Raw genomic sequence first — 16,557 nt, 5'->3', positions numbered from 1 at the left:
TAATTACACATTTATTAATAAAAAAATATATATATTATAGTTAATGTTATAAATTACTGTGTTTTACTACAATGTTATAACAATTACATTTTGTATGTAATCACTCAATGGGTGTCATTTTTATGCATAAGCCGTGCAATAGTTATCTTAGTTAGTGTTGAGGACGGGATGACATAATAATAATAATATGACATTTCCTATAGTTTTATTGATAATCACAATTATTGTTAAAAACAGGATTATGGGTTGAAAATATTTTTAGTATATATATATAATTAATGATTTAAGTTTGATTGAGTTTTTTAATTGATTAAAAAAAGTGTATAGTTTTGCAAACAACAAAATCATGATCTTGCTAATTTTTATTTTGGCTATGAGCCAGTTAGTTTTATCTAGCTATTATCCATATAATAATTTTGGTGGTAATATTTATAATTATAAAAAGGTATTATTATTATTATTATAACATTTTTAAATATAAAAATATTTAAAAAAAAATAATTTGTATACAGGATTATGGTTACAGTGATGTTGGATATGGTTATGACAATTATTACAACAATCATTACGGACATGGATACGGACACATACCATACCATCACTACAAAGGATATGGTATTGTTAAACAATTGCCACCCATTTATAAGGACGTGAAGCAACCGGTATATGTGGAACAACCGATAATCATACGTAAGATACCAGTGATTCATAAGAAAAAAGTAGTGACCGTCAAAAAGCAACCACCGATTTATGATACCAATCCTAAGACAACTGTTGTCGAAAAAGATTATGAAAAGGGAGGCCACGGAAAGTCACGGCCAGAGTATGATATTATGCCTAAAGAGGAAATGATGGAGAAGCCGATGAAAGATAAAATGGGCGGTGAGTACGAACCGGAGATGACTGAGCTGGACATTGATAGACGAAGAGAGGTTATGCCAGACAGGGATATGCCGATGAAAGAAGGCTTCAATCAGCAGAAGATAATGAATGAAAATAAAGATATGAGGGTTGAGTCCATGGATAGGGATAGTGAACAACCGGTTAGCGATTTTAATCCCAAAGATTTTGAACAATAATAATACTTAAGTAAATTAATAATTATATTTATTATTAAATAAATAAATATTAATTTGTTTGTTAAAAACTATCATTTTTATAGTGCAATAATACTAACAATAAAATTATTGATTTATTTTTCAATTATTTAATTTATTTTGTTGTTTTTAATTATTTGAAATATTTATAATATTGTTTATTATGTTAAATTTAAGTAAGTTTTAATTAATTATTTTTCTTAAACATATATACAGTATATATATATTTAATAGTATTATAAAATTTAATATTTAATACAAATACTAAAGTTGCAGTAGTTTTTAATGTAGACGATTATTATACACAAACGGATATCCATAAAGAAAAAACTTGGAAATTGACTGAAAAAATTATGATAACAATAATATCATAATATTAAAATAATATTGTATTAAAGGAAAAATAATACAAAAACATTTTTATCGATAAAATAAAGCATAAATACACCATAACTTTTAGTTTTCAAAATTGTATCAAAGTTTACGTCAATTGAATTGTTTGATGGAAACATTCATGTATTGTAATATATAGCTAATATTAGTTGACATTTATAAATTTATTAAATATACGATAATATTGTAAATATTCTATAATAATGTAATGTAAAACTAAACTACAATGGATTCATCGTTGTATGCATTTATTTGTAAACATTTCTTTAAATATATTTTCAATAAAAAAGATTATTACACTTCACTTGTGTAAGTGTTGAGTAAATTTCTGAAAAGTATTTTGATATTTAATCTTCAAACAAAAAATTTGAAACTTTCAGTAATAAAGTTTCTCAAAAAAAATATTTTGTAAAACTATTTCTATTATTAGAATATTTTACTAAATTTATAATACAGTACTACTGTACTATATCAACAACAAAAATCAATATATTATAATAAAACTAAAAATTTTTAAAAATAAAATAAAAATATGCTTACAATCTTAACTGTACTGTATTATAATAAATAAATATTAATACCTAAGATAAAAATATTTGTATTTACTATATGATTGAAAATTTTGCTATCTATTAAACACCCACACAATTGTTATTTTAATTTTACGGTTTATTTAATGAATAATTTAGTGATTCTTGATTTTATGAAAATTTATTTTTGCTTTACATAAAAAAATTACCATAATTAATTATTAATCATAGATCTACAATAAAAAATAGTTAATAATAACAAATTAAATGTACTATATATTTTCAATTATTTATTACTAAAAATATAAATAACAAATAACATATAAGTAAAATAAAACTATAGTTATTTTAGTTGTTATAATCAATATCATTATATGAGTCTTATAATATAAGAATATTTACGCATATCTATAATATGTTAGTGTAATGTAAAACTTATGTCACAAAAATTTATAATAATAAAAAAATAGATTTTATTATAAATACAACAAAATAAATGATCAGAAAAAATGACAAATAATAGCCAAATATTTAAGTTATGTATTAATAATGAAAGACAACAAAAAAATATACAATAATATAGATTTTGATACTTAAATTGTCTTTAGTTTGGTTTGTATTGCAAGTTATTTGTATTTGTCGTCTAAATATATAAATATATATATAAAACATATATAAAACAAATCTTCAAATTTCTAGATCTATATAACAAATACTAAGTATAAGTAGAGATTTATAAATATATAAGCATAATATGTTTAGTTTTTATTGTACTTGTATTTTATATAAAGTTAAACGTTATATTTATTATAAAGTTTTATTTTGCTTTTGTTGTTGTTGTTGTTGTAAATTATCGATTGTTGTAAAATAACAACAAAAACATGTTAAAATTTATATTAATTATTAGTTTATTTACAGTACATACTTTATTGAGATTTTAAGAATATATTATATATATATATACAGTATTTAATTAAATAATACATTATAATAAATATGTTTATGAAATTTTTAAAAATAGAAAGTTCAACATAAATGTTATGAAACATAATGTCTATTTCCCTAATGGGACAGTTAGGTGATACTTATAGATAAACTCTATCAATGCTTGTATTATACAAACAGATGATCCAAAAATATTTATTAAATAAATTTTTCCAAAGAAAATTTCCAATTTATTTATCATAAATACTTTTAATAAAAATTTTTAACCATTAATATACAATGGGATTACCATAAAATACATTACATCATACATTATACTATTTAATTTGAATACTTAGTAATTATAAGTAATTTTAATATCTCAAAATGAGTTGACGCAAATCATTTTAAAAATTAAAAAACAAATATAACAAAATATAATTTAATTAAATGTGACACAAAATGTAATTACATTCAAAACAAATTAGACAAAACAAAAATTAACTTTAAAATAATATTGAGAGAAATTTTCTAAAAAACTTTCCAAATTTCTTTTTTACAATATTTACAATACTCTCAAAAGTGATAACAAAAATTTACTATATATTCAGCAAATTTTTTTTATTATACTATAGTTTTGTTTCGGTTCCACATTATTAACGCAATTCAATAAATACAGTATTTATAGTGCATATGATATAATATATGCCTTTTTTTAGTTATTTCACAATATGTTATGAATAATATATTGCTAGATTATATTAAATAAATAAATTTTTAGACACATGGGTCATTTCATATAACAATAAATGCACAAAAAAAACAAATATAATAAAGAGATTTATCAATTGTTATGAAATATTTATTATCTTTGAAAAACATAGATCAAAAGTCAATGTACAGTAGGAAAAAATATGGTATTAATTATTTAATAAACTAATATTATTACATTATATTTAAATATATATATATATATATTACTATAGTATATATCGTTTGTTTTTAAGCGGAATTTACATTTGGGTCAATTTTATTAAAGCACATCATTTTATACACATATTTATTGAAATGTTATTTGCATTGTTAAATACTTTATGTTCAATACTATAAAAATAATATTTGCAAAAAAAAAGATTTTTACAACAAAAAATTGACATTTTATTTTAAACATCTATTATACATATTGAGTACAATGAAAAAAACAATTATTTTTTTTAATAAAAACAAACAAATATCATATGTATAAACAGTGTCTACAATATACAGTGTATTATTATATATAAATTGAATAATAATATTTAATATATATATATGAAAATTATGAAAATTTTTGATAATTATTCAATGTATTATATTAGCAACAAATCTATTTTAAAATTATTTTGTGATTAATGGCATATTATAGTTGATTAAATTTTTGTCACATAATTTAAAAAAATGTTTTTGTGATTAATCTATTAGTAAAAATCCCAACAAATTTGTTTATATTGTTAAACAACAAGTTTTTTTTAATTACAATTACTAATCCCTGGTTTATATGCATATACTTAATATTATATTATTTTTGTTGGTACATGTTTTGTTTAATAAAAAAATTATTTCAAAATTATATATATTTATATTTATTTATATATATATATATGTGTGTAACATAATTTAGTATACTATGTTAAATATTTTTTATCTATTATTTATTTTTTCTAATATAATTAATGTATTATTAAAAACAACAATTGGTGCCATATTACCAGATTTGGTAGATGTGCGTAAGTTTGACTTAAAAAAATTAATAAGTAATAAATAATTTGATTATTTTAGCTAAAAATAATTATATTTTCAAAAAATTGCATTTTATAATTATACACTATTTAAATGATAATTTTTAAAAAAAAAAATACTAAATGTATTATTATTTAAATCTGGATTTTAGGAGATTATTATTTTTAAAGTCTGTTTGAGTGACTAATTTAACTAAAATAAATTATTTTTGATAATTATTATATAATATTTATGTTAATAATGTACTGTATGAAAATTAGCATAGTATAAATATTTAGTAATCAGTAAAATTTAATTAATTAAAATATTTAAAATATGTTAGACATTTTATAAATTTATTATTATTATCATAATATAAATATTAACTATAAATAATTTCATATAAACCTTATTTTACATATTATATTTAGTATACAATATTATTAGTCATCAAAAAATAATAGAAACAACTAAATCAAATTGACTGTAAAATTAAGTCTATTTTATTCAATTATTTTATTATAAATGTGTTCAAATATGATGTTTATACTGTATATATTTTTGCTACAATGTAATTGACATTTTAAAATAGTTTACAATTCAATTTTGTTTACTGTATTTAGTTTGTAGTTTATGTTAGAAAAGTTTRTTCATATTTGTTTAATACTATTTTTAAATAAAATTTAAATTGTTTAATGAATTCATTAATAATAAATAAACAATACATAGTTTGCTTTCAGTATATTACAATATTTACAGTTATTTTATTCAATTTATTGTAAACTTGTATTGACTTACACACAAAAAAAGTTATATCTAAGTATTTTTTCATATTTACTGTTAAATAGCAATGCATTGCATATAAATAAATTGAATAACATTGTGTAGTATACAAATTATATAATATATATTTTATACATATATATATATATATATATGCTATTTTTTATTAAATACGATAAATTTATTTTGTTAATATCACTGTATTACACACACACACACACACACACACACACAATATTATATGCCATTTTTGTTAAGCAATTTCGGTAAACTATAAAGAAGTATTTAAATTAATAAAAAAATTTTTTGTGTAAATATACTGTACTATTATATTAATAATGTAATTAATGTACTGTATAAAATTATATATAAATTTGATATTATCTATTTTTTGAAAAATTATTACTCTATATATTACATAGTAGTTAGCATTAATTAGTTTTATGAATTTAATATACCATATTAAATATTATTATTATTATTATTGCATATTAGGTGGAAATAATGGTATAAAAGAGGTTCGTATACTATACTCGGATCAACAAACGGCTGATCAAAAGCAAACGTTTCCATTGATTAGGGGTCGGCCTATGTTTGCTGAAGTCGAGTTCATACCCTGTAATTTAATTTAACAAATAATAATAATAATAATAATAATAATAATAGATAAATACAAAATATAAATTATCTTAAATTATACTATAGAGAATAGTACCTTTTATTATTATTTTTATTATTGTTGTTGTTATAGTAAATAATAAATTAATTGAGTAATTAATTATGTGTTTGTTGTTTAGTATCAAATGGTATATGATTTTTGTTGTTTGTTTATGTTTGTGTATATTATTTTATAAATTTCTGTTTTGCAGCTTATATACCACAATTAACGTATTATATGGCCGTATCGGTAATTATGCCAAAACAAATACGCAGTACCGGTGCTGATGGTCCCTGGGTGCTGGGCTATCATCAGGAGCCGTTTACTGTACCCCTGTGCAGGCTATGTACTAATCGTAATCAATCGTATACTATGCCGGTTACCATATTTTTGCCCGATGATGGCTGGTGTGCTCAGGTATTATATTATTATAGGAAATATTAGTACAACTTTTTTTGATAACAATTTAACTGTTAATACAATTACAAAAACTTATATAATATTTATAACAATCTATTATTACAGTATATAAAAAAATATAATAAATTTATCAATAAATTTCTTTAAATATCAATATTTTATATGTTTGCTGAATAATATAGACAACTTTTGCTAGATCATTTATTTAAGATTAAATTTGTATTTAATATATATAAATATATAGTCTAAACATAAAGAATATATGTATTGATATAATATATTAAATTATTAATATTTAATATATTCTATAATAAGTTTTGTTAAAATAAATTATCGCCTGAAATGTGTGTTCGCCTAATGAATACTAAAGATTGAAAAAAACTTTAATAATGTGTTATATAATTGATTTTTTTGCTTAAATTCTATTTTTAAATTTATTTTTAGTAATTTATTTTATAGTTTAACCATTTTTTCCATTTCTATTTTTTATCTAAAGGCAAAATATTTTATAATTACACATTTTGTTTATTTCAATGATGTATATACTATATATACCATATAGTGTATAATATATTAAATATATAATATATATATATATAACAATATTATTTACACAATTTCTATTATTAGAAATTGTTGTTATTTACTATGATAATATTATAATTAATGAAACATTGATTATTGATGTTTATTTCACTTATATTACAAAACATAAGGGACCGGTGCCTACGGGTTGGAAAGTAGAGGCCATACCACAAAACCCGAAGGACAGCGACAATACGGATATGATAATTGGGATGAGTATCGATGAGAGAGCACACATAGTAATAGCCAATGCCAACACAAGCACCCGGTGCCGCAACATTAATGAATACATTAATTATACCATTCCTGTAGTGTTTTGACACACAAAACATTAACATAATATTGTTTGTAAGTGTGTCTGTATTTGTGTATGTTTTAACACTTAGTTTGGATATAATGTAAAGTATGAGCTGTGATTACACCCTCTATTAGATTGAAACTTAACTATTGTGTTAACACTACTAAAGCTACATATTGTTAAATATATACAGTACATCCACAGTATAGCATACAGTTAAGTGAAAACACTAATTGATCAATAATAAGCACTTAATAGTTTATTAATTAAGTGCAAAATTAATTATTTAGAAATTATTAATTATGGTGTAATACCATTAAAATTTAGGTTAGGTTGCGGGGCGTACACCAGGTTAGGTAACGTTAGGTAACACTAATTTACTATTACTTGACTACTATTGCTTGCTTTCTATGTATATGTTATACTGTATAACATAGACAGTGTATAGTTTTAGTTAAACTAATATCCTATAGAGGGGGTATACACAGCTCCTACTCTAAATTTTGCCCCTTAGTTTTATTTTAATATAATTAACTCCGTGTTTATCAATTGAAAATTAAATTAGTATATAAAATGTATGTCTTGACACTGTTTGATACAATTTTTTTTTATATTCATTACTAAACTTATTTTTGGACATTTAATTAATTTCTTTCTTCACTTTGTATATCGTATTTTAATTTTTTTTTAAAAAACCTAATTTACATTACAATATAATATACTAAATATCACATGAAATAAAATAAATTGAATTTTTATTAGACATTTAAATTAGAGTTTATTTGATTTCTAAGAGAAATAATTCATTATATCAACGAATAGAGCAAAAAATAATATATATTTGATATATCATAGAATAATAATAATATTGTAATTTAATAAAGAATATTCTATGAAAAAAATATTTATATATATGATATATATTATATAAATTCAATTAATTGGTGACTGTATTCAATTGATAGCATTTCATATGCCTATAGATAAACAAAACAAAATATTTACACAATTATCTATCAAATATTTCTAATATTAAAGAAATTTTATTTATTATATATTTAATATATATATATATATATATATAAAGGTAACACATTTATTATGTAAAAATGTTGCTAAAGATTAAACACATAAAAGTGTTTATAATATAAATTACAATACCTTCAAAATAAATGCCAAAACATACGTACTGTTAGTGTAGAGTATAGTACACATACGTAATGTAGTACTGATTTACATATGTATGTCAAGTGTGGGATTTCTATTGATTTTTAAAAAACAGTCAAATAAGAGATAAACCAATGAATAATAAACAATAAATACATTATATGTATGTTTTATCAATGAATTGTGAATATATTTTTCTCAATATGTTTTGTGATTTTAATATTGTTGTAAATATTAAACGTTAAGTTTATTTAATGTATTTGGATTTGCTTTTTTCTCTGATAAGAGTATTTTTAAATTGAAAAATATATATTATATAATAATTCAAAAAATATAAATAATATGATTTATGTTTTAAAGAATTCACGTAATCTAGACTGTGATTAGCTTAAGATTTTTAGTATTTTTTTAAATCTTAAATTAAACTTTAAAATTGTTTAGCTTAAGAGATACTTAATGGTATTATTTCATTATATAAAGTATATATTTTGGTTATATAGATTATATAATATAACATTATTAAACATAGTTTTAAAAACATTAAAGTCTAAATATGAATAGTAATTGTATTTTTTAAAAAAATGTTGTTAAACTTACAGAGAAATTTTTTAAGCAACACACAGTATTACAATAATACCAAAAGTAATTTTAAAACATTTAAACAAATTATTTTATAGTATATTTGACAATTTTTAAGTAGTTGTCACAGTAGCATATTTATCATTAAATAATAAAAATTTTTATCTAATTATCATACATATTAAAATTTACTTTTATAATAGTTTTGTACTTTATTTATATTAATAGTTGTATTTATATTGAATATTTGTTTTAATTTGCTAGGTATGTGACTTTTTTTAACAAATACTTTATATAACTTATATAATTGAATTATATTTACATATATTTAATATAAAATTGACATATGTTTAGCTAACTGTAAATTATTTATGTATTTAAATTACACTTTAGAGTACAGTAGTACAGTATATATCCAAWTTATCTCACATAATGTTTAAGAGATTATAGAAATACTTTTTAAAAATATTTTAATGTTTAGAGGATATCTATATAGATATAAACTAATTTTTTAAAAATAATTAATTATTTACTTACAAGTTAGTAAAATATGCATAAATTCAAAATTATTTATTAAATATAATTATGTAGAATAAACTAATTTGAATTTTATACATTATTTGTAATATATAGTATATAGTTTTTATGCATTATTAAAATAAAATTTAGTTAATTTAACTATTGAATACATTTACCTCTAACTTTATATTTAGTAAGTTTGTTGTTATCAATAATAAATGTATGACATCATCATTACTACTACCACACCATAGCCACCAAAGATAAAAACATTAACAATAACGACAACATTGCTATAAAAAAGAGTTAATTAAAGTTGTGATCCGTTAAGTCTCAGTGATTGGCCTTTAAATTACAAGAGTTTTTTTCATTTGGTCTGACATTACTTTACATTTAATGTCAAAAAATTTTGTATACAATAAATGTTTACTTATTTATAGAAATTTGTTTGTTTGACTATTTTAATTTGTAATTCATTAAAAAAACTAAAGATATTTGAATATAAAATGACTAAAACAGATAATAATATAGCATATATACAGTATATATATATAATTTATATATATAGTGTATATTATACACATAAAAATCATACATTCATAGTATGTATTACACACACATATACACATTGAATTAATTAATATATTATAACTTTTAATAAAAAAAATTATTTGATAAAAATAAACCAAAATCTTGTTGTTAACTAAATCTATTGGTTGTTTTGTTAAAATTTCTATTAATATAATCTAAACTTTATTATAATTGTTATAAAATTACTAATCTTAAAAATAATATTTATTTATTTATTATGTTTGCAAATAATATAAAAAATGTTACTATTTATTTTTACTCCTATTATATAATTCATATTTTTTTGTATTTTTTAATATTAAATTTTATACAGTATTCAAAACAAATAAACAAATAATATTTATCAATGAAATGATAATTATAGTATATTTTATAATCAATTTCATCATTAATTAATGAACACTAATTAACGACAAATATTTATTAGAATCTGTTGTCATTATTTAGTAAAGTATTATTTCTTTTATAAAAAAATAAATAAAATTATTCATTAAATTTAATTCCTTTTTTATTGATTGTTACCGGTATTTATATATATATATAATAATTAATTAATTATTGTTTTATTTTTATAGCAATTTCAGTATTTGTTAATCTATTGAATAGTATAATAATTAGCAATAGGATTTTTTGTTGTTTAATTATTTGAAACTTTTAACGCTAGTATATACTGTATATAAAAAGATAGTAAAAATGTTTGTGTGTTAATGAAAATTAAATTTATTGCTAAGACAATATGCGATGCAACTGATAAGCCCCATGTATTGACGTCTAAAATTATTTTAATTAAATATAAATTTAATTTTCTACACTATATTGTTGTATAACTAACTGTATATAAGATTTATAATTATATAGAGTATATAGACTTAAATTTGTTTTGTAAATTATTTATATATACTGTACACATATATTGTGTTTTATGAAAATTTTAATATAAATTTATATGGGTTTTAATTGATTTAAGATGTACTATCCAATCAAAACTATAATACACTATTGAAAACAATAATAATAATAATATCAATTAAAGACACATTGAACCCGGATTTAATGGTTAACCATTGGTTAATCTTGTATTTATTAATTGGACGAAACAAACAATTAAATCTAACAATAAATACTAAACAGCATATTTGTGATAAAAATTTTACTGTTAATAAATATTTAATAAATTTGTTTTAATTTTTGAAAGTTCAATAACATTATGCAAATCTACTGAATAATATAATATTTACTAAAACAATTTATTTTCATTAATTATCATAACATCACTCATAATTAATATTTTATATACATTTAAATATAAAAAAATTAAACATTTTTGTGTAACAAACTTATTTATTTTAGTTTTATTATATATTATATCACATATTTATAAATAATAAAAATAAATAAATTTTTGGTTTAGATTTATTTAGATATGATTTTATTTTATTTATTCATTACTCAACAAAGTATACTAAAGTTTGTCTATAGCTAATGATAATAATTTATAATTATTGTACAAATAATTAATAATAATAACAAACCTATTGGTGTGATATCGTTTAAATACAATCTTTAAACCATTTATTATATATTTTTTTAAAAATAAAATAACAAAATAATACATATACTGTAGAAACAAATAAATTTCAATACAATAAAAACAAAAAATAAAAACAATATAAAAAATGATATGAAAAATTATAAAATAAATATTAATATATACAATAAGAAAATTTATTTATTTATTTAACATATATATATATATATATATATATATATATATATTTATTTAGACTGTATATACCATTTTATATTAGATAGCATTTTTGGCATAATCAACATCACGTTTTTTAAATCTAATGCCATCGGATGCCCGCATCAGTTTCTCCCTGAGCTTAATAGCTGTCTCTAAATCCATTTTATCGGCGCCGCCATCGCCCGAATCCAAACCGTTTCGACGAAACCGTATCCTATCGGCTGCTCGTAACTGATTCTGTCGCGATCTGACCAACGACTCGATCATCGATTTATCCGACTGTAGCCTCTGATCCCGCCGATAGGGTAGAAGCTGTTGGCGTAGGTCAGTGTCGTCAAAAATGGCCCAATTGGCCAATGGATTGGCCAATACATCCAGACATACATTTGATAATATTATTATTAATATAACGTTTGTTGCCATTTGATTCATATTTGACATTATATTATATATATATATATATATTAGTTGACACACTATTTAAAACGTTTTCTTATTTTACTAATTAGTCGTAATTCAAGTTTTTGAAAGTATTTAAAAGATAACGATTCCGTTGAATATATGCAATGAATTATATGCAAACTGTAGATAAATTTGAATAAAAATTTTTGTTTGTTAATAAATTGTGATAAATAAATGTTGTTATATTCAAGACATTTTAAGTGACAAAACAAATGCTGTTAAGAATATTCTGTATATATATATATATATTTATATTTATACTGACAATGTGTTTATAAATTCAATATACAGAATATTTGAGAGTAAAGCATATGTAAGCTCACGATATGTAAGTTTGATGATTGAAAAGGTCGTGAATTTGATTTATCGCTTAAAGCATAGCGAGAGTGAGAGAGAGAGAGAGAGAGAGAGAGAGAGAGAGAGAGAGAGAGAGAGAGAGAGAGATAGAGAAAAAACTAACTTTATCGTTGGAGACGATAAAAGACAACTATTTTTTTTATTTTATTAATAATATAAATATATATATTATTTGTGTTTATATATATAGGATTCACACACAAAGACAAATATGAATTCTCAAAATAAGAAAAATGATTTATATTTGTGTTGTTGTTGTTGTTGTTGTTAAGTTTGAAAACAATTTAATACTTTTTCTTAAAACGTTTTTGTGTAAAACGTTGTGAACTTAACTTATTACTATACTGTACTATACAGTACTGTACTATCTCTTGTGTATTGTCTCACAAATAGATGGTTATCAGTGCAAGAGTAGAGATTGACTGATTCAACCAACAAAAAAAAAATACTAAAGTAATTGAACCAACAATAAGCATATAACATGGTTAGTCTATTAGTTATATTGTATAGAAATATATTTATAGAAATATATTGATAATTACCTAATAGGAGGTGGAAGCTATATAATCAGGAGATTGGGTATCATATTATATTGAGTTTAGTTATATATAGACAACCGATACCATTGAAAGTTATTTCATGCGACAATGCATTTGTACGCCTCTCATCTTATCCAACAATAAAAATAAGTTTTTATGAAAAAATCTTATTATTTCTCTTTCTCTCTCTCTCTCTCTCTCTCTCTCTCTCTCTCTCTCTCTCTCTCTCTCTCTCTTACTATATTTTAAGTAAAAAAAGGTGATTTCAATAGGAAGACCTTTTTTAACTGAAGTCAACATTTACTTTAAGCAATATTTTAGTTTATCTACGAAAATATCAGAATATATATATTTATATATACAAAGATTTTGATTTTATTGTTATTTAAACTACAATAAGAGTTTTTATATTAACTAAAAAACTAGAAAATTGATATATATCTAAATATAAAGCTTATAATCAACAAGTTTATCCATAACTAAATAACTTGGATAAAGTCTAGTTAACTGAAAATTTTAATAACGTTATTCTATATACTTTATATATATATTGAAATATCTAATACACACACTAAATTGAATTTATGTTAGTATATACACAAAAAAAATATTTATACAATTATATTTTTAAATCAATGTGAAATTTACTAACATTAAAACTTTTTAAATTAAAAAAAATAAGTAAAGTATATTTAAAGAAGAGTAATTTATTTTTCAAAAAATATAATAAAAGATAAATAAATCTACTAATCATTTATTAATACTATTATTATAAAAATTCTCAGATAAAATATTTTTATTTAATTTTAATAAAACACACAAACCTTTTAAAAATATAAGATTTTTAGAAAAATTTTCCAAATATATTGTTGGTCTGATTGATGAGTAAGTAGTATAAAATGAAAACTATTTTTATGGTAACTTATATAATGATAAAATAAAATAATCCCAAATGGTATGACTTATGTTACGTGGAATCAGTACTGGTATTAAAAACTTTTTTTTTGGATTCACTTTATGTGTGGTTATAGAAATTTATATATATATATAGATAATATATATATATATAACTTATGTGAGCGTTTTAATTTTTAAGAATACTGTTCCTCACATATAACCGGGTAGTTTTATACGGTTACACCATTATATAGGTATATAACTCTATATAATTGAATTGAATGAGTTAGTGAGTCAGTGAAATAACGGTGATGTCGGTAGTAAATAGGTGTATGTGCGCGCATACATATAGATCTCATATATAAATATATAAAAACTTATGTTTTATGGACTAACACATACCTGTCTAATGTTAATAATGATGATGTTTGCCAATGAATTTGATGATTATGACAATTCATAACACCAAACTATAATTTGGTTATAAACGGTGAATAATATTTTTTTATAAAAAATTAATAAAAACAGTTTAAAATCTAAATAAAAACATTTGTTGATGTAATTAAAAATGTTGTTGTAATCACACTTAAAAATTAGTTGCCATTTATTTAAGCATTTATTAATTTTTGTTTTGTATTAATAATTCTCTGGAAAAATACAAAAATAAATTAATAAGTTAATTATTAATATAATATTTTAATTTAAATAATATTTTCATAAATTTTTATATACCTTATAACTTATTAAAGCATACAATTATTTATATTTTAAACTGAATTTATCGGTAAAAATTATAGTTGATTTTATTTTTTTAAAATCAAATAAATCACATAAACATAGAAAATATATTTAAAAATTATTTATCAATTAATGTGTAATTAATTTGAAACCTCGTCTAATTAAACTAATAAACAGATAAACAAGTATTGGGAGACAAAATAAAAAATAAAAATAATCTCAAAGTTGTCACTGTCTATGCAAACAAATTGCATATTTGTTTTATCAATTTTATATCGTATATATAAATAAATAAATTATAGTTACGTAATACAGTAATATTATAGTTGATAAATTAAAATTAATACACGGCGTGTTTTTAATAAAAATACAAAAACAATTTCTAATGAAAATCAAATTAAATTATAACATTAGGATATCATTAAATATTAGTATGAAAAACACAAATTCAAACAAATTAATTAAAAAACTTACCACTTTATGCATGTGTTTGTGTATGTATTTAATGATACAGTTTGTCTAAACTAATAATATATGTAAACTCAAAGTTATTATTAAAAAGTTATTTCACAAATTAATTTTAAATATATATATACTGTTCTTATTAAATGTGATTTAAATATTAACAAAATTTAAGTAAATATCAACACACTTATAGTGTATTAAAAATTTCTAAACTCATAGTAAAAAAGATTTAACTTTTCGTAAAAATAATTTTATTTCTTTATTAAAATGAATATATTTTATGGAAAAATTAAAAAAACGCAAAATAAAGTGGAATTAAAATTAAGTAAATTGTTATTCATTTTGTAATCATATCTTGTTTTATGATTAATATGAATAATATTACAAATAAATATAAGTTATAAAAGTTATAAACATTTTAATGTGATAAACAAAATAACAAACATGTGAATAGTCTCAAGTGTGCTGTTTTAGGATCATATTTATTAAATTTTTTGAAAGTAAACTTTTACATTATATCATTATATAAGTTATATAAATTTAATATTTATTTTATTTATGATTTTCTTATATACAATGTGTTTTTAAAATATTAATAATTTATTGTGCTATAACATAATAAAATTGTTTTATATTGTATACGAAAAAAACAATTTAAAAGTCAAAGCTAATTAAAAAGTTAAATTAATTAGATTTTATTGTTTGTTAAAGTATTTGTTTCAATTTTCTGGACATATGAAATGCCAAATACAACTATCAATTAAATGTACATTACTTTTATACTATTTTTCAAAACAATTATAAAATTTGTCAACTAACTAAATAGGTTTAATTATCATGTAATACTTAATTGTTTTAGATAAATAATATATTATATATTTTGTGATGATATATGAGCAATTTAACATTACAATTAATATAATAATAATAAATACTACAATATTTATTATACCACAATAATTAGTATTATACAATCAATCAGTGTTTTAATAGATAACAAATCATATAATTATCAAAAGTAACTTAAGACAACATTTATTGTTTATTTAT

General features: G+C 20.1%; 2 protein-coding genes and 1 long non-coding RNA gene across 3 annotated transcripts; 2 read left to right on the top strand and 1 right to left on the bottom strand.

Moving 5' to 3' along the window:
* The first annotated feature begins 297 nt into the window (after positions 1 to 297).
* Positions 298 to 1,119, top strand: LOC128955446 (uncharacterized). Its single transcript, XM_054301118.1, has 2 exons — positions 298 to 445; positions 513 to 1,119. The coding sequence occupies exons 1-2, from the start codon at positions 347 to 349 to the stop codon at positions 1,077 to 1,079; spliced, it is 666 nt and encodes a 221-aa protein (XP_054157093.1). The 5' UTR covers positions 298 to 346; the 3' UTR covers positions 1,080 to 1,119.
* Positions 1,120 to 3,070: 1,951 nt separating this feature from the next.
* On the top strand, positions 3,071 to 7,468 carry LOC128955903 (uncharacterized). Its single transcript, XM_054301582.1, has 4 exons — positions 3,071 to 3,098; positions 5,981 to 6,103; positions 6,355 to 6,560; positions 7,280 to 7,468. The coding sequence occupies exons 1-4, from the start codon at positions 3,071 to 3,073 to the stop codon at positions 7,466 to 7,468; spliced, it is 546 nt and encodes a 181-aa protein (XP_054157557.1).
* A 5,023-nt stretch (positions 7,469 to 12,491) lies between these two features.
* LOC128955435 (uncharacterized) lies at positions 12,492 to 15,600 on the bottom strand. The gene is made up of 3 exons (XR_008484496.1): positions 15,517 to 15,600; positions 14,707 to 14,951; positions 12,492 to 12,631 (listed from the first exon to the last, which is right to left on the bottom strand). It is a non-coding gene; the product is annotated as an uncharacterized LOC128955435 (long non-coding RNA).
* Between the last annotated feature and the right edge of the window lie 957 nt (positions 15,601 to 16,557).

Source organism: Oppia nitens, unplaced genomic scaffold, assembly GCF_028296485.1.
Source record: "Oppia nitens isolate AA-2021 unplaced genomic scaffold, nextdenovo-longstitch-racon4-pilon3 scaffold2_pilon_pilon_pilon, whole genome shotgun sequence".
Lineage (NCBI taxonomy): Eukaryota > Metazoa > Arthropoda > Arachnida > Sarcoptiformes > Oppiidae > Oppia > Oppia nitens.
The sequence above is the reverse complement of the archived record's forward strand: the minus strand, read 5'-3'. Positions and strand labels throughout refer to the sequence as shown.